General features: G+C 37.5%; 2 protein-coding genes across 2 annotated transcripts; both read left to right on the plus strand.

Annotated features, from left to right (window-relative positions):
- The first annotated feature begins 7,471 nt into the window (after nt 1-7,471).
- LOC145766802 (protein FAM200C-like) lies at nt 7,472-9,895 on the plus strand. The gene is made up of 4 exons (XM_082578508.1): nt 7,472-7,488; nt 8,136-8,692; nt 8,762-8,867; nt 9,838-9,895. The coding sequence occupies exons 1-4, from the start codon at nt 7,472-7,474 to the stop codon at nt 9,893-9,895; spliced, it is 738 nt and encodes a 245-aa protein (XP_082434634.1).
- A 3,790-nt stretch (nt 9,896-13,685) lies between these two features.
- On the plus strand, nt 13,686-19,328 carry LOC145767585 (uncharacterized). The gene is made up of 7 exons (XM_082579439.1): nt 13,686-13,807; nt 15,051-15,132; nt 15,653-15,800; nt 16,588-16,693; nt 16,991-17,107; nt 18,370-18,531; nt 18,763-19,328. Exons 1-7 carry the CDS (start codon nt 13,686-13,688, stop codon nt 18,980-18,982), a joined length of 957 nt encoding a protein of 318 aa, XP_082435565.1. The 3' UTR covers nt 18,983-19,328.
- Nucleotides 19,329-20,059: the final 731 nt, after the last annotated feature.

The following is a 20,059-nucleotide window of genomic DNA, read 5'->3' on the forward strand; positions in this document are numbered from 1 at the left end:
TGCAGTAGATCCTGGCAAATTCCAAGAATGTATCACTTTTTAGACGTTTGTACAGTGCAGTTAAGATTAATGGTGAATTTAGACAAACCATTAAAAAATTTATGCACTATGGTTATGTTAAAATAGACTAACGTATGTAATTATAAAATAAATAAAACAACACGAGCTTTGGCGGTGTGAAGTGAGCATTAGTTCTCCCTAACGACATATTTGCACAGGGGCGCCGGAACGATTTTTGACTGGGGGGGGGGGCAAGATTACGAAAAAAGAGCACTTTTGTTTACTAAAAGGCCAATTTTTTTTAAGTTTTAAGATAAGATATAGCGATAATGCTAATCTATCAGCTCACTATCGAGTAATGATATAAGTTTCCGCTGTCCGGTATATAAAGGACATCATGCTATGTTATAATGATGTAACCTACTGTCAAGCCTTAAAGCAGCCTGCGGCCATGGCCGCTAAGTAGTGCTTGAATGACCGCTGGTGCTACCTCCTCAATCGACCAAGTTTGGCCGCCGGTCTCTTCTAGCCAATTATTTAATTTCGCAATAGAATGATCGTGGATTAACTGTCGAAAATATGTAGTATCAAAAAGTGACGCAAAATTAGGTCAGCGCGTCATAATCGCCACTGTTGCATTGTGCGGGAATATTTGTTATTGATGGAATATATCCATCTGCGATCACTAGCGCTGTAAGTCTTGTTTGTAATTCCCGACGTTTATTTTAACAAAGTCTTAATCCGAATTGCTAATTTACATCGGCTGGCAATATCGTCGTTTTTATGTCGATTCGATGTTGTCGGACATTGAATCGTTGTTAAAAAGGAGAACTAGGTTAATTGACATCTGAGGGAAAAACATTTTTTGATCATATTTTACAAAAATTATGCTTCTTTTAGTAATGTCCTTCACATCATTGAAATACTTATTTTATTACCTTGCCGTCATCGTCAACACATGTCGAACGTTGTTTTTCGTTGCTAAAAAGAATTCTAGGGGAGTGGCGAACTTCTTTAAAATCAGCCACATTGGAGACACTCGTGCGAGTGTCGTTAGATGGTCCCGCAGTACTGAATTACAATCCCGATAAAGCAGTTATTGCGTGGTGCAACGATTCTATTGTAGGACGTCGCCCAGGCCCAGACTTCAACAACGCTAAGTGATCATTTTAGCATTGTTACAAGTTTAATTCTATTTACTTGTGCTATCGTTAATTTTATTTTGTATTTTGGCCTCCAAGCACGCAGATTTAACCGCCGAGAAGGAGCTCCCGGTAGGCCACGACGGCAGCCGAAAAAAAAAGAGTTTTAAGGCCTGTCCTGTGTTGCAAAATTTTGTGCCGTAAATATTATTTTGAAGCAAAAATGAAAGATTATAATTAGGCTAAAAGCGAATAGCAAAAATTGTTATATTGCAAAATGTGCAGGAGCTTACATGACTTTAAAAGGGCACTATTGCCCCCCTGCCCCTCCATCTGCTGAAAAATTGAGGGCAGGGGGCATCCGCCCCCCTGCCCCCCCCCCCCCCCCCCCGCTTCCGGCGCCCTTGTAATTTGCATCAATGCTGCAATAATAGTTATCCCAATAGCTAACTTAATATGGTTGAGCCAGCACAGCAGACTTCTTTTTTCATTGGATAAACCGTATTTTTTCATTTTTTCTGGAGAGCAAGATGTTTCAACCACCCCGGCACCTGTAAATCCACAGCGGGCTTAAATATAGCCTATATATAACAAATGCAAGATTAAAACAAACAATGTTTAGAACAAAATTATGTTTACCAATGAAAACTTACTTGAAAAATTCCACAGAAAATGTCACTTTGTTGCGAAGAAATTCCGATGAAAATACATTGTTGTATTCCCAAGTTATAGAATTATTAAAATTGATTGATTTGATGTGGACGTTTGTTGGTTTAGGAAGCTCTGAAAAAAAGCAAAACAAACTCACTTAAAAAAATACATAGAAAAATAACCACAGTGGCTCTCGTAGATACGTGTGAATTTTTTTCCCTTAAATTAAAATATGACTCACACTTTGTCATTAGATCGCTCTTTTCAGGCGTGTCAGGCCAATTCGTACATTCTACTTCTGTAAAGTTCTTTGAAAACGTCTAGTGGCAATTATTTGATTCGGTGACAATTATCATTTACCTACTGCAGTTGTACAATGGGTCCGTGGATCGTGATGGCAAAGTGTTGTTTAATCAACACTAAGGCAGAATCAAGTCTCATTCGGTCATGTCTACTTCGGTCATGGACTGAATAAAGCCTCTCAACTTCACAGATCAAATAGCCTTATGTTTCATACGACAAGACAAACTTTACCCTGATGTCAGTAAAATGAAAGAAAGTCGTTTTTACCTTTTTCTCCTAGTGTAATTGCTTTTGCTTTAATCCATTTGCCACATGCTTGAGAATGCAGAAGCAAGCAAGGTTTAACTCGAAATATTTTTTCTCCTGCGTCACTTTCCTCCTCTGGACAATTATCAACCGGGATGACTTGTTTCTTTTCGACAAGAACACATTGCAGGCCACGAACTAAGTGACAATCAGAAACTGGGGACCATTTTTTGAAAAAAATGCTGTAAAAGAAAGCAGTGAAAAGTGTTTCCTGCTCCTTTTCAAAAAAAAATAAATTTCAGATTTTCATGGCGCGGTTCTTGTCTCAACCAGGTTATTGCCCGGTAGATGAAAACTTGTAAAGAGAAAAAAAATAATTATTTTATCCACCCTTAAGAATATGATTATGTGGCTTGCCGAGACAAAACGAGTGTTCTCGTTGGGTATCGAACTGAGGTCCTTTGGGACGTCAGTCCAGCGCTCTAACATTTTGGTGAGCCGCAGGTGTATGGATACTTAACAAGCTATAAGCTAACACTTCAGTCGTGTGGGGGAATTTTATTCAATCGACCTCTATGCTGGGGTTGGCTTATGTGTTAGTGATTCAAATTCTCCTTTCAAGAATGAAAACTTGTCAGCATTAAACTTTTAAGAAGCTTTTCACTCAGAAAACAAAACATTTTCTTAAATCCATCAAAATACAGAAAGCATCTCATTCTTATTCCCTGTTTAAATGAAAAGCAAAAGATTTTATAAGATGTTAAAAATCAAAGGTAGATGACACAGGCGTGGTATTTGTTACAGTAAAAGTCATAATAATATTTCATTTTCATCATTCAGTTTCGTTTTAGCCCTACTGTGTATAACAAACTTACTCAAAATACTCCACTTCGAATGCAATCGTATTTGGTAAAGAAAGATTCGAGTATGCATTATCATATTTCCATGTGATCTCATACTTAAAGGCATTGTAGTTCATATAAACTTCTTGAGGAGCAGGAAGTTCTAAAAACAAAAGTAGGATTGCAGGATCGTAGCTTAGATCAGTCCTTGTAAAAAAACGTTTAGATTTGCTATGTGAAGATGCTTAAACTTTTGATAATTTTCAATCGCGATGGTTATCCCACACAAAAGTAATTTTGATGATTTTTTACGATATTCTATTTGGATATCGTACTTTTCACTAAAAATCAAATAGCCCAATGCCTCTTTACAGAAGCTAAACTTGAACGAAAAAATCTTGTAATGATCCCACCCAACTTCAGAGTGAAATAATCTGTAGGGCTAAATTTTTTGGGGGGCAGTAAGCTTCACAGGTGGTTATAGTTACTTAAATAGGTAAAATATATTTTTATAAAATATAACTATACCTGTAAATGCATTTTGATCATGCACTACACACTTTTTGTCTTGAAAGTTGCTATGAAACTGCAAGCAGATTACTTCGCTTTCTACTTGGTTGTCCAATGTAACTGAATGTAAGTGCGACAAGATGTGGGTAGTTTGTGTGTATATCTGCAAAATATTACACAGATTTAGATTCTGCTTCTCAAGCTGACTCGGAAGTCAAGAATAATGGTTTCGTGGTGAGAATATATATCCTTGGGATTCATCTTTCGCATACTTGCAGAGAGTTTAATCTACTGATCAAGTGAAGTTTCAGTCCATTTAGGCCTACAAGTTTTCCCAAACGAATCTCGAAAAAGCACACCCACTTACAATAGCAGTAACTTTTGGACTGCTTCTGCGGCGTTGCAGTCTGGAAGTTCCTGTGAGTCCAAAAGTTACCAGGGGTGCTCGGCGTTTTCGCAATCGATAGAAAAGCGAAAATTGTTTTAACCAAGTGTAATGAATTCATTGCTCTCAAACTAATGCAAGCTTTTCAATTAACATTACAAAATACTTATAATTATTAATGTGACCTTTTGAGAGGTAAAAAATTTAATTATTTTTCAAAACAAAATTAAATAAAATTTAAATAAAATATTTGGCAACCTTTGTAACTTTTGGCCTGCAGTAACTCTTGGACTGCTATACCGGGTTAAGGTCTAAAGTGTTTTGCTTGACACCACTAAAGTGTTTTGCTTAACACCTTTTACCGTCAATGAGTTTTCTAAATCAGTTGTTTTTAGAATGAGATTGCAGATTTAATCTAGCTGACATATTCTGCTTATTGTCCAACTGTTTTAAGCTTTGTGTGCGATGTCATGTGTGCTAGGCTTGTTTGCTTCTCTAAAAATAATATTGTGTTGTTGGGAACTGACTTGAGATGGGTTTCCACGTGAACTATTGGCCCAGTAGTTGAATTGGATGTTCAACGGAAGTCTAGTTTCCTTAGGAATGAGAAGAAAAACGCTTTTTTCTGGATCGGATAAAATCCCAATAACATCGATCGCTAGTGACTCTGAAAACAATACGTTTAATTAATACGTTATTTACACTTTTACTTTTGAGTGGGCTACCCCCTGTGTTGCCACCCCCTTTTAAGTGTGGCCACTCCGTTGTAAATCGACTGTAAAAAATTAGAATCCTTTGATCATAGGAGGGAAACATGCTGATTTGAATAAGAGAAACAGCTTTAAGCTTTCATGCTGTGTTTGCAAACTAAGACTATCTAATCGCAACAATAGGATATATAAAAAGCATAGCTTCCAAAACAACTGCGATTTCATGTTGAAGAGTGTTTGATAAGGCTCTTCAGTCCAAGGGACCATGGCAATAATTCACTACTACTTTGACTTAGACCAGTGGTGACACACTTTGTCAGAAAAGTAAGACCACTTACCCATAAAGTAATTTCCTGATTACGTATGTTACCAATTCAGCCTAAGTTAATTAATCTGGTTTGTGAGCCGGCTGTCGGATTCGTTGCAAGCCGGATACTTTGAGTACAATTTTCAAGATTTTTCGGTTACGATATTTCAACCGGGTTTGAAGACCAGGAAATTCAATTTTAGAAAAACAAAGAAACAAAAGCGTTACAGCAACACTTCAAAGATGAATTTTCTAATATAAATAGACATCACTTAATCATTCAGCGAATTAATTAATCTAAATTGAAAGAAAAATTAGCGAGGAAGCATTACTTTGACAAATTACTGTAAATAAAAAAATGAAGATTAATGATTTGATTCATAACTTTGCAAAAACCGGTAGGAAATATATTTTCTACACTGCACGCATTCTTCACACCCGCCTAAGTCCAGCTTCACGTTCTGCTGTTTGTTTTCGCAACCCACCATATTGATAGACCAACAAAATCAATTGAAGCAGACTACAACATGGCGTGTCAAAGCAATTGAAAAAGCAGTTGTTGATAAAATTTTGTGAGGAGTTGCTTCAGCTGTCGTGCGTAAGGGAAATGTGCTATCAAGTTACACAAGTTGTTTTGTTACTCGTTTTACTTCTGAAGAAGTTAATTTTAACCATGTCAGTGAAATCCATATGAAGGCGTTGGATGGATATTGAATGGAACAATGACGGATCCCAATTCCTTTTGGAATCCAAACATACAACATTGCAGAAGCTGCTTGAAACGTTTCGTAAACTATTTACTTGATGCTTCCTCTAAGAGTCTAAGCCGTTAAACAATATATGGTAAATATGCTTTTGCTTGTTCTTGTGTTAAGTTTAAAGTTTGCTTAGCTTAGATTGCCAAAATAAGAGGGAGGGTCAAAAACACGTCCCTCTTGTAGAGAGTGTATAATAATCTAGAAATTGTACGCCAAAAATGTTTGCCTATTTGTTTATAAAAAAAAAAGAAACAATAGAAACAATTTAACTTGAGAAACACGCTTTACCAGTTTCGGTCAAAAAATTACAAAATGTATTTCAATGCTAATGCAGTAAAGCCTTTTAGACGACTGGATTCATCAGGAAAATTTGATCACTAAAAGCAGAGGTTATCAAACCTTACGTCGGGAAGCCCTGGTGTGTCGTTTGAAATTTCAAAAGGGTTGCACAAAAATTCGGTTTCCAAACAAAAACAATCATATGTACTGTAGGCGACTGTAAAAAAGATATTTTTTTGTATAGGGCTAGGAGCTCTGCAATAAACAATCTGCTGCCTTACAAGAGTAAGATTGAACACATATACTGTAGGGTTATGAGCATTGTATGTTTAACATGCTTTTAAAGGCAGCGGATTGTTCATCCATGCTCATTTTTAAAATACAAATGTTGGTCAACAGCCCAGTCGCACTCACAGTTTTGCCATGACAATGATTGAAAATGAAAAATCTTTGATAGGTCGCAAAAATTCGATTAATTTTCAATAAAATGCACAAAAAAGCATTAAATTAGCATATAAATTATTGATGGTTTGTCTTGTGTGTCGACATATAGCTTACAACATAACTTCCCCAATCCACATCTACGTTATCCATCGTCAGAAGTCCGTCGCGAGTTCAGCAAAAATTCTTTTTATTTGGAACCACTAACCTATACAATTTAAACACGCCACGCTATGGAAAACGCTATTTGTTCAAATTTTTAAGTGATCATAACATCGTAAGAGGTTAAACTGGATCTCGCTGTAGCTCCCTCCATTTCCCACCCATTCAACTGTCTGCAACAATCAAAGAATGCAAATCTATTTCCTTTCGGCACTTGGTGGGTTGATTAATCCTTAGATGGACTACATACAACCTTTTCTACTTTACGATTTTTCAACGACAAATAACGCTTAGCCAACATCAAACCTGATCCAACGCAATTACATACACTCCTTCAATTACGATAAAGGAAACAATTGCCAACTGCTTTGGGTCAAAAACGCTTCCTAAACGTGTTATGGTAGATGTATTCCTACAGATGACTTAGCAAAAATTTTTACTTTTTGCTATCAGTCATACAGGAAAAAGACAAAGATTGCTATTGATAGGCTACAACTTTCGCCAAAAATTTTGTTAAAGAACAAGAAATATATCATCAAATACAATCACATCATTGTCCAGTAAAAAGATGACAATTTTATTCATCATAGTTTTAAGGTGTAAATCGTTGCTATTGTGTTTACTGTAGCTTTCGCCTGATAGGGCTTCTCAACTGGAATCCATGAATCCCTACCAAAAGGGCCCGTAGTGACCTATCGAAGAGGTCCACAAGATTTTCTTATTGTCGCAATCCATATGAATGACCCAAGCAGGTGGCTACAGTTCAGTTTAGAAGAATATTAATAATGTTATAGTTTCATTTATTGTCGCTCTACAACAGAAAGTCTTTTAGCGACAGGGCTCATTTATATTTTCGTATCAGGTTTATCATGTTATTACATTATTACCCGACTTATTCTCTCTGTGTTATGCAAGAAAGAATACAATCGGTATCGTTTATAAAGTCTTCTGTCTGACCCGACCTGGAATCGATCTCACGCCTACCAGCACCAGAGCCGAAGACGAAACCATTCGGCCGCTGAGTTGGTTTTAGAAGTAGGCCTAAGCAATTAATTATTTGTCTTAAAGTAACCTTTAGCCCAAGCATTGCATATAGGTAGTCACTTTAACATAACAAGTTTTGTAAGAGCCAATAAGGCTTCGAGACAAACAACCAATCAGAAGTACAGGTAGAATTGCGTTTCAACCAATCAGAAGTTCGATGTAGAACAGAGAAAAACGCAAATAGTTCTGATGGAAAGTAAAGTGAACGTTCAGCCGCAGTCGCCATGGTCTAGAGCAGCGGTTCTTAAACTGGGGGGCGCGCCCCCCTTGGGGGGCGCGAAAGGTACACAAGGGGGGCGCGAGCGATGTCAAACTATGTGACTAAACGCATGTGACTAAGTGGATTTATTGCCAGGATAAAGCAAAAAAGTCCCAATGCCATTGGATCTCACTGCGTGATTCACCGTGAGGCTCTGGCCTCCAGGACTCTACCAGCTGCAATGAAAGATAAGCTTACAGTAATCATACGAACCGTCAACTTCGTCAAAACCAGTGCTGTCAATACGAGACTGTTTGCCAAGCTGTGCAAGGATATGGATTCGAACCATGAGACTCTCCTCTTCCATACATCTGTTCGTTGGTTATCGAAAGGTAATATGTTAGCCCGCGTGTATGAAATGAGAGATGAACTGATGCTATTTTTGGAAGCTCATGGGAAGCAAGATCTCCTTCTGCCATTTTCATCAGAGAAGTTTCAACTGGAGTTGGCATACCTCGTGGACATTTTCAAGGCCCTCAATAACTTAAATCTGCTCTTGCAGGGCAGAAATACTAACCGGATTAACAGCTATGATTCCATTCGAGCATTTGTGGCAAAGCTGGGGTTGTGGCACCGCCGAATACAAATAGGAAATGCAGCTTCATTTCCCAACCTAGATACTGCACTTGACAAAAAGCAACTTGAACTGGAAGGTGAGCTTAAGGCTGAAGTGGAGGCTCACCTTCAGCTTTTGAAACAAGAATTCGAACGCTATTTCCCAGACTTGGGTGACACCGACCTTCCAGAATGGAAGATGACAAGAGATCCCTTTCGTGTTAACGAGGACATTCTTTCCGACGGTTTGCAAGAGGAATTCTTGGAAATAAAGTGTAACTCCACTGCAAAGGACGATTATGAAGCAATGCCACTAACTGATTTTTGGGTTAAATATTTGCACATATACAAGGAAGTGGGTAGCGTGGCGATACGCACACTTCTTCCGTTTTCGTCCACTTATCTGTGCGAAAGTGGCTTTTCTACACTTTTGAACATAAAAACAAAACATCGAAACAAACTTATTGATTGTGAAGCCGATCTGAGGTGTGCATTATCAGCTACAAAGCCTCGAATTAAACTTTTGGTTTCCGAAAAACAATTACATTCCTCACATTGATGAAAGCTAAATATAAATTCCTGTAGTCATTACACATAAATGTTTGCTAATTTTGTAGTTTGGCGGGGCGCAAGTTTGGATGGTACGTCAAAGGGGGGCGCGGCTCAAAAAGTTTAAGAACCCCTGGTCTAGAGGGTTAGGGATCGGAAATACGTTTCCATGACGTAGGTTTGATTTCCATTTCCCACCCCTTTCATAACTCTTTTTTCTTCTGTAAATACCAAACAAAGTTCAAAGCACGGATCAGCTCTCTGGCTGAGTGCTAGAAGGGTCACAGTTGGGTGGTAGCAACTTAAACATGTTCTGATTGGTTGGTGGTGTCATTGGGTCCTACTAAGACGACATGTTAAAGTAGCTGCTCATCTCATTGCATAATCTCTATAGCTACCAGCTCAGTGGCCGAGTGGTCGCGCCGGCTCTAACGCTGGTAGATCTTGAGATCGATTTCAGGTCGGGTCAAAAGTCATACCTTTTTTTCATATAAAAGACTTTAAAAACGATGCCGAATGTATTCTTTCTCGTATAACACAGTGAGAATAAGTCGGGTAATAATGTGATGACATCGTAAACCTGATACAAAATTAAAAATGAGCCTTTTTGCCAATAGACCTTAGCAGTTGTACTGTAAAGCGACAATAAATAAAACTATAACATTATTTATGAATTGTTTTGGTATCTGTTTAGATCCACAGACGAAAACGAGTTGAGAAGCCCTGGCCTAAGAGATTCGTTGTTGATGTGAGCGGTTAAAAAATTAGTAAACAAACCCCAAATGAATATGACTAACTGCAACACAATCATAACCTGTTTCAGCTTTGTAGCTGCAATGTACAACATATAGGAAACAAGAGAAAATAGCTTCCTGATGTTGCAGAATTGTTATACGTGATGTGTAATACATATAGGCTTGCAACGAATACTGCAGCATCTGCAAAGAGCTGCTTTCCTATTACACATAAAAACATTGTTCATCATGTTCTATATGTCAACATTAGCAATGCAATCTTTCTTGCTTTTCTCCTTGCCATATTGCAAGAGTTTAACTAAATGTCAACTTGTAACTTAAGTAAAGAAAAAAGTATTTCTTCATGTTTTCACGTGTTCAATTAGATTAAGCAAAAGATCCTCCAACATGACTGTTTACTATATTTTTTCTGCAAAGACGTAAATCCAATACGTTTAGTATGTATTTCTGGACGTCTAAATTGCATAAAAAACATTAAAAATACACATAAGCTTTATTATTATCTGAACTTATTTGCATGTTGCACACAGGAACTGCAAAAGCACAATCATTATCGTTTTCTCTGGTACAAGACTGCCAACGTTTTCTAGTCAGAGAAAAGTTGTTTTATTTTTAAGTTTGCGATTTACAAAGATAACCAGTTGCGTTGATTTTGGGACCCATGGGGTAGTTTTGGACCTGAGTCAGGGGAGAATTTAGAACCTTAAAAAACTTTCTAAAAGGCCCGGGAACTTAAAGAAGCCGCCGTGTACCCTTTGAATGCAGTGCATTTTATGGTTTATGGCCCGAGGATCTCGTTGGACCAGGTCTACATTATCCTCTTAACACCCCTGATGATGATAATAAGGTGCACTGGTGCTTGGAGATTAATAAAATTTCTTCAGTGTCTTCGGTATGAAACAAAATTAAAAAACGCCAGTAGCATACGAAAAACTTACAATATTGATTGTTCACCTGTTTCTGATGAATCCGTTATTGTAGCGGTACGTGCTGGGTGCTTGAAGAGACACAGAAGCAAGAGAAGGAAATAAATACAAGTCTCAAGGTTTAACCTCTCCATTTTCAACGTTTTCTTTGCAGCTCGCCTCACAAAGTGAAGTAAATATTCCTCCTATCTTTATTTTTTGAAACTTGCCACAAAGTATGAAGCATTTCAAAATTAACCAATAGCAAATTGAAACGGGTTGTCTAAGCTGTAATGTATACAAAACTTGTGTTCATTTTCGCCCTGGATAGAGGTGAGCGGTGTTTGTCAACAACCAGCATAAGCCGGGAGTCGAACCAGGATTGCATGATTGGAAAGCGAGCGCCTAACCCGCTGCGTCAACACAGGTAGAGATCAAACTAATGCAAAAGGGATTGAAATAAATCTGTGAAATAGAAATGCAAATAACTCGCAACTTATTTTTCCTGGTAGACCGACAACAAAGCCAAGTGACAAAGCATAAACATTTTACTGCACTGATAACAATGCCAGTGATGTAAACGCCAGGCAACTTTTAAAATTATTTCGTTTTTTTTTTTTTTTTACTGTAAAGACCTCTTATTTTCTCTGTCATCTTGCTAGAAATGCCATTAGCCTCGAAAACGGTAACTTCTCTTCTTTGTTTCGAATATTTCAAGCAATAATAAAAGTTAAAACGTCAACCAGATTTGTTTAAATAACTGTTTTGACTTCTTATCGAATGAAACTCATCGAACGAATGTAAGAACAACTTTAAAGCCATCTTGTTTTTCTTTAATGAAGGCATAAATAACTTTACCTTAATAACAAAAACCTACCGTTTAATCCATGTAACATCTGCTTTATTTTTGTTAAAACAACCTATTGCTTTTTAAACAACGTCTACTGCCTTTGTGTTACAATTAGATTAAAAGCTGCTTAAGCAGTAACTAATACTCATTGGCATAACACATACTGCACCGATTGGTTGGATATCTTGGGCGTATGAGTTAGTAGCCGAAGCCGGTCTTATTACTTCCACATACATAAGAACAATGATTATAATAGTGGCGTGATGCTATTTGAAAAACTCTGTGCAATTCCTTGCGACAGGAAAAGAACGGTCTAAATCCAGAATCAAGACTCTGTGCAGTAGTGATTCTCTTACATATTTAATGTGAGTCTAGCGAGGTTAGATCAATAGCACCGAGCAAAACAACAACTGGGCTACTAAACTTTATTTTATATTTTAGCATAAGTCTACTTTTTGTTTGTTTGTCGTATCCAGGCTTACACCTTGTGGTTGAAGACTTAGATTAAGTGGACGGGAAGGCAAGGAAGCCAATCTTCGTGACCACCTTCAGACATGCTTTTAAGTGTCCTGCCAAAGACACAGCCGCATGCTCTTGAGCGGTGTCGAACCGGCGCCCTTTCGATTGCTGTTCCAGTAAGTCTACTGTATAGGTATCACACTTTCTTCGACAAATTACAATTTTTTTCTATAAATTAATTTTGGTTTTGACGGCATACTTTGGCCACATTGGTTAGAAAAGAAATAGTTTTTATATTTCTACTAGACATACTTCCCTTCGTTTCTTTTTGACATTTAATATTTAAGTTGTCCCTGTTTTGTTGGCCGATAGACGGATTGTTCAGAACATGTACACTCAACAAAACATGACACCGAGTTTTTCCAAAATTACGTCTACCGCACGTTAGGTCAAGCTGCAGGCTTACCAATAAAATTAAGCAATAGCCTACTAGCCAAAACGTCATTTTCCATGTAAGAAGTGTTTCTGTTACCGGTTCTGTTTCGTATGGTTTAAAAATACTTTATTTTTTCAGTAGCAAGATATGTCATTGCTTCTCTGGGTAAATATAGACTTTACTCTAAAATATAAATTAAACACTGAAATTTAAAAGTTAAAACAAACCTTCTAAAATCAGTAAGTAAAGTAATTTTAATGTTATCGCAACCTTGGTATAACCAGTTTCAGCTCGGTTCTAGCCACCATATGGACACGTGTTTGAATCTATTCTGTTGATTGGCTCGTCTTCCATATCCTTTAAATAAATCGAGCCTGAACAGAACTGCTAATGAAGCTCTGCTGTGATATGTAGATCATCGGGTTTTATATATCAAAACTGTCAGTGAGGAAACTTATGCGTCAATGGCTATGATTTATTGGACATTGTTGAGCTGTGGTTTATATTTTCTCAAAGACCTAATGTTTATTCATCCCAGCGTAGCTTGCATCATACGCTACAGTAGACTACTTGATAAACAAAAACGCAATAGCGAGTTTTTTGAATTTTGTTCTTTTAGCTTCGCCTACAGTCAAATCTTGATTTTTTGAAAGATTTACCAAACTATTCGTATTATTTTATATTTTATTAATATTTATTGCCAAAAAATAAAACTATAAAAGGTCTAACAAAATGTATCAGCCATTCAAAGCAACTAGGGTTAAGCAGAAAGCCAAGATCACAGTTGCTATAAAAAAGGAAACAAACTATCATCTCTGACAAGCAAAATACCCCTCTTCCCGTCTTTTCCTACATTTGTGTCCCAAAAATATGACGTTTGTGTCGTTTTCGTTAAAAACATGACCAGTGGCCTTCTTTTAGCTAACTTTAGCTTTCCCGAACTATATCTCTTCGTTGTGGTTTTCTAAAAGTTGATTATTTTTTCTGCAAAGTATGTTGCACCGTCTTTGCTGCTTAGATGTTAATCATTAATGTAAAATAAATCTTGGAATATCCTGCTTGCTCTTTATTGCGATTCGATATGAAATTTAATCACGAAGGGACCGAAGACTTTGAATTTTTTAGCTGATATCAAAAATGTATGTAAGACTGGGAAATAAAGAAACTAGCTTCCCTAGAGAGGATCTGGAGGAGTTGGAGCCATGCAATGAATACTTGCATGATGTAGAAGCTCTAAGAAAGGATATCAATGACAAGGGGTAAGTTATCAGCTATGAGTCTTACATATCGTTTAGGTTTGTTTCAGAATAGCCTATTGCAGTTTGCAGCATGCGCGTTCATCCAAAAACTAGTCACCAACAACATAGCCTTGTCAGTTTGTTTGATTAAGTTAGTTAGTTTCATGGGTTGATCAGTATTTCTTTGTGCTGAACATTTTTTATATTAAAAACTACTTTCCAAACAGCAAACAAAATTAAGTCGTCTTGCGATACATGTATCTGCAAACTAACGCTCAATCATTGCACTGAAAGAGTTAGTTAGACTTACCTTTGAGCAATAGAGACTCCCTGCAACGACAGTGATCAGTGGTGTGTTTCGTGGGATTCAACTTTTTATAAAAAACGATTGGTTTAAAAATCTCAGTCTTAAACTAATTAGGAAAATAGTATTTGCCGGTATTTATTCACTTTCGCCAGGAGAAAAATGGTGGATCAAGAAAAGAATAGATCTACTTTAAGTCTGCAGAACCAGATGATTTACTAAATTTCAGTGAGGATGGCTGTAATTCTGTATTGTATAGAACCTAGAAATAGCTCAAAAATTTAAAAAATACAAATATAAATGACTCACTACGTCGCTACAAGAGCAAAATAAAAGGATAAACGAACTTCTGAAGAACAGTTGTATGAAAGATCTCGTATGCCACGGGCGAACCGATACGTTGCAACATTTAGCGAAAAGAATTTTACTACGTGGACTGACGTCAGAAGTGGTTTCACTCAGCGAAGTGTTCAGATTATTTCACTATGTAGGTAAAATATACCGTTCTGTTCCATCGAGTGTAGCGTTAATAAGATCCAAGATTGGATTCAAAACCCGTGGGTCCAAAAAGAGGGATTACTAGAGGCTTTTTCTTTTACCACAGACATATACAACCAAGCTACCACACGGCATTTAACTTAATCCATTAAAATTGAACATAAACTATAAGCTACAAACGTTTTCGGCCATACACACGTTAGCCCTTATCAAGTAACAAAAAAATAACTGCTTATCATATCTACAATGAAAATGAATAACTGATCTAAAACTGAAATTGAAAAATGAAATGCAAAATGAAACGGCAGAGCATAAGAGAAAGGCAGCTTATAGTTTATGTTCAATTTTAATGGATTATGTTAAATGCCGTGTGGTTGCTTGGTTGTGTATGTCTGTGGTTGAAGAAAGTGACCTCTTTACCAAAATTGTTTTTTCTTTTGACATACAATTGTACTTTTGTAGGTACTTATTTGTCCGAAATTTTCACAACCGTGGGGAGGTGTTAAAAGCGAGAAAAAAAATTCTCAAGCATATTCAGACCCAGGTGAGCCATGACTGGATGAGCAATTACAGCCAATGGATCCTTCTATTTTGATCAAAACGGTGTTGCCCAAGAGATATTTCGGTTCTATTTTGTGTTTTTGGTGTGGGTCGTGGTCTACCAGAGTTACAACACTATTCCTAGTTATTATGTCTCATCCAACGATTTTAGTTTTGTATATTGCGCAAAGTGTATGTCTGCCTAGATTCCATTCTTGACAATGTGTTCATTATGATATATTGTGCTCTAGTGGCTTAACAAACACCTGACTCAATGATCAGTCAACATTGGTTCGACTCCATAAGTATTTTAGTGCACGTCTCATTGCTCCGCTTAGCGGATGAAATTAGTTGTCTTAATAAAGAACAGAGAATATGTTGACAGCCTTAAATGCAACCCTTGGCAGATGTAAGGCTTTGTAACTGCTTCAGAAAAGTTTGATTCATCTTAAACATAGAGTTTCTGGCTTACTTCTGTTGTTTTTTCTGTAATAAAAAATGCCATCGTTTATTTAATCTCACAGGATCCTCTTATACTGGACACAATTAACTTCTCCTTGGATGAAGGCGTTCTTGGAGCAGAATGCCGATCCAAAGGTCTGCCCTTTATGGAAGGGAAGAACAGCATCACTCACAGCGAAGCGGTCAGCAAAGTTCTAGAAGGACCGCGTGGTTTGTGCTACTTTGTCTAAATGAAAAAGTTTTTTTATGAGAATCACCAGCTCGATGTAATTTGTGCGTTGGTTTAAGAGCTTTCAGGTGACTTGGAAATTAATGCAAGAAGGACATTTTCAACATATCTAATTTTATACCTGGTCGTTGAATATTTGGATTAAGTGGACTGGAACGCAAGTAAGCCAATCTTCGTGTCCACTTTCAGCCATGTCTGTAAATGTCTTGCCAAAGACACAGCCAGTAGCGTATCCGGGACGAGCGATAGGGACGATCGCCTACCCCCTCCTTAAAATACAGAAAAGTAGGCTAACTTTATTCATGGTGTATTTGCAAGGTCGGATTAATGATACCTACGCATTATTATGTTTTATTAACCCTCCTACCCCCCCCCCCCCCCCCCCTTTAAGGCTACATACTGTCTCCGTCTCTGGACACTGCCTCGGGCTGCTGCGTTTTTTCGAGCGCCGTTCCAAAATCTTTTCCACTCGGTTATGCCGCCGATAAAAGACAACATGGAGATAACATCCGAGTACGAGTTTTCCAACTTTAACAAATACTTGTATCTCCCTTGTTAACCTCTTGAGATTTGCCTACTTGCAAGTCCAATAAAACATGGTACACCATTTTTAGTGTAAAACTATTTTTCGGTCTGAATATTTCCTTAGATGAAAACTTATTTTCAATATGCGTCATTTGACGCGTCTTGTCACTATAGGCAGTTTCATGGCAAGTTCAAAAGCGTCGTCGTTCCACAACTTCCAGACATGGTTACTTTGTCTTTCAGCTTTTGACTTTTTTGAAAAACTATTCGGAGAGAAAGCCCGCACATTTGATTATAAATGGCTTCGAGGGATGCACACTGGTGGATTTACTGGAGCTCACATTGACAGGTATAACCTCTGAGGTATAAGCTCTAATCATAAGACAAATCATGGCAATTTTCAATGACAGCTGTTATAGGCGAAGTGTTGCGCATTGATTAATCTGATTAACGGCATGGTAGGTCAAGAAAATAAGCAATAAGCTCATTCAAATTCATATCTTAAATGGGGTAGGTTTATAGTCTATTGTGTGGGCTAACGCATGGCTTTAATAACTTCTTTCAATGTGGCTTTCTATACGAACTGTTGCAATCTAGATGTTTGGATACATGACAAATTTTAATACAATTTATTGTATTCTATCAGAGTATACATGTCGAGGGGATCTCAAAAATTACTTACCTTATGGACACCCTTTGGGGATCTTTCTCCTGACATGGGGGTATTGGCTGTGTGTGAAGGGTCTCACAGTTTTCATAAAGGGTAAGAAAAAAATCGCAAAACTGAGAGACAACAGTTGTTTTTTCAGATTCAGAAACACTTTCCGTCATCTTTAATCTGGTGGAGCATTTTGAGTTATCTCTGCTTTCCCTGTGTTAATTGATTTAATTTTTAGAGTCATTGGCATGTAACGAAGTAACATAGAAAAAAGCCTGCCGAAAATGGGAAATACACTATTCATTTACTTAAAAGTTATATTTTTCTTTTAAACCAGCTGAAATGAATTCTATTCATCACTCTCTTCCGTTCTTTTATTTTAAGCCTAAAATCGTAGTGCCAGATGCTTTGCAACTGAGTTTAACGCGACTTTGCCCCTTGATCTGGATTACACCATTTCCTCACCTAGTAAATTAGCTTTTTTGCATACACAAATCAATGTAAAAAACGATTGATTTTTTAGCTGGGAGAGTAAACCTGAAATTTAGCTTGAAAGTGGCTAACTGGCTTGTATCTTCGCCTCTGATTCTGATCGGCCTGGGTTCGATTCAATGGTGGATTATAAAATATATACAGTAGAAATCGCCTATAACGGCACCTCTAGGGGATTGCAAAAACTGACGTTATAGCCGAATTGACGTTATAGACGAACTACCGCAAACTATTCCAAAACTGTCTTTTGGTAAAAGAAAGAGGTGTATAATCCAGTCAGGTTTACTGTGTACCACCAAACTGACAAAAGTCACGCAGAAAATACAGTAAACAAAGAAATTGTATTAGAAAAAAAACCTACAGCGAAAGGTACAGGAAATTTGCGCAATACAGCTCGTTACATACAGTAGTAGAGAAGTTTTTACACGTGATAGTTTTTCACGCGGGAAAAAAGTTAATTCAGTTAATTAAAATCCCTGCTGCGAACGACGTAGCAAAATAAAGGGAAGACATTTTGCAAGCAGCAGCGCTAACTGGAAAGACTGACCGTTCGTGGTGATGGCTTAAAGTGACGTTATAAACGAACAAAAGACGTCTGGGGACCAATAAAGGGTGCTGTTACATGCGAATTGACGTTATAGGCGATGCTGTTGTAGCCGAACTACAATGTACGTAAAAGATAGGAATTCTGCCGGGACCGAGCGAAATGTGACGTAATAGGCGAATTGACGTTATAAACGAAGCCGTTATTGGCGAATTCTACTGTATATCATTTGAATTAAAAATGATACGCAATATCAAATTTTTTTGTTTCGAAGAAAAGACCTTGTCATGAACATTCATATTTGTCTTGAAAACCTTAACTCTTATTTCAGGTTTAACAAGTTTCAAGATACTTACGGAATGTGCGATTTGGAAGCAGAACATGTCAGTGGAACAGGATGGTTCACAGAAGATCCTGATGAAGTAGCAAAACTTGGTGGGAGGTGGAAAACAGCTCATTTTAAAGCTGGTGATGCGATTATATTCAATATCAGGTACGCTTCGCACTTAATTTCAAAAATTAATTATGAAATATTTTCTTTGGAATTTGATCCCATAATGCTATCATCAGAAACGTCACAAAAAAATATTTTCTTTAGGCTACTGAAAAAGGTACTTTTCTGTAGCCTATTTTAGGAGTCGCGATCGCCCCCCATGGATCCACCACTGAATAACAGAATACAGAGTTGATGCTAAGTTTTGTAACCAAGGAATTACATTTACAGGCTTGTTCACATGTCAACGACTAACCTCACCAACTTTACACGGCTTAGTTGTGACACAAGGTGGCAGCCGAGATCAGATAATATCGACAACCGATTTGTTGGCAATATCAAACCATCAGCGCCCACTTATGGAATATATGGAAAAACAGAAGAGCGGAGAAAAACTGGCCAAATTGCAATCACAATGCGTGAACTAAAGACCAAATGGGGTTTTGTTTGACGTAAAATGAAACCGACAATATGTAAAACGCATGCCCCGTTAGCTCAGAGTTTACGCGCCCGGCTAAAGATCACGCGGCGCTGGTTCGGCTCTTGGGTGTGCGCTTGAGCAACGCATTCTAAGGACTGCTCTCCATTCAGCGGCATCTAGTGAATGGAATAATTCCCCGGCAACAACACTTCAACAATCGGAAAACTTCACTCTGCCAATCTTGGTAACCGGCCCTGCGTCAAGAGCCTCTACAAGTCTGCAAGTATGCGAAACTACCAGGAATAACTTATCAAGGCTTTGTCAGTCCGAGGATAAAGATTCAAAACCAACCAACCAGCATGCTGAGGGTTTTTTTTAAAGTTACAACAAAAACTGCGGTGTCAGTCTACTACAAATGATTTTTGGCTTGACTAATCACATGACTACCTGTCAAAACGATTTATGCAATAAATATTATAACTTGTCACAAAAATAGTTTCTAATGCCAAGCATAGGTAAGCAAAACAAAGTAAAAAATGAATTTAAACTTTTCAGTCTGTTTCACTTTAAAATGAGATGTCCAGAATGTTCCTCAGAACCATTTAATTGCCAAAAGGAAGAGAAAACGTTGAAGAAGTTTTGATGCATATGGGACTCTTCGGTAGACAATGGGATGCAGAGAAGATGTCTAAAAAATATATAGGCTGACTGTTAAGACTTAAAAACAACCATTTTGAGATCATCATAATTGTAAATAACATCGAAGTCATTAAAGCAATAAAATAACATATTAGCTGCTCATATATGCACTTCAAATTTGATGAAGTATGACATCTAATAAAACAAAAGAAAATGTAAGTATTTAAGTTCGTCTTTCAATCTTCTAATTCATCTCGCATATTTTATTAGGTTTTAATTTTTCCAGAAATTAGTTGTAACAAAAGGAGCGGTGAAACCGCGCACTGCCAGACACCTGAAAAGTTTTTAGATTTACTTAAATTTAGCTGCTTAGCACAATGACTGTGCGTTTATGGCTTGGTGCTGGAGCCACAGAGCAACGATAGATGTTTAAACTAAACATGCCTGCTTTGAAAAGTAGATAAACAC

Source organism: Aplidium turbinatum, chromosome 3 (assembly GCF_918807975.1).
Source record: "Aplidium turbinatum chromosome 3, kaAplTurb1.1, whole genome shotgun sequence".
Lineage (NCBI taxonomy): Eukaryota > Metazoa > Chordata > Ascidiacea > Aplousobranchia > Polyclinidae > Aplidium > Aplidium turbinatum.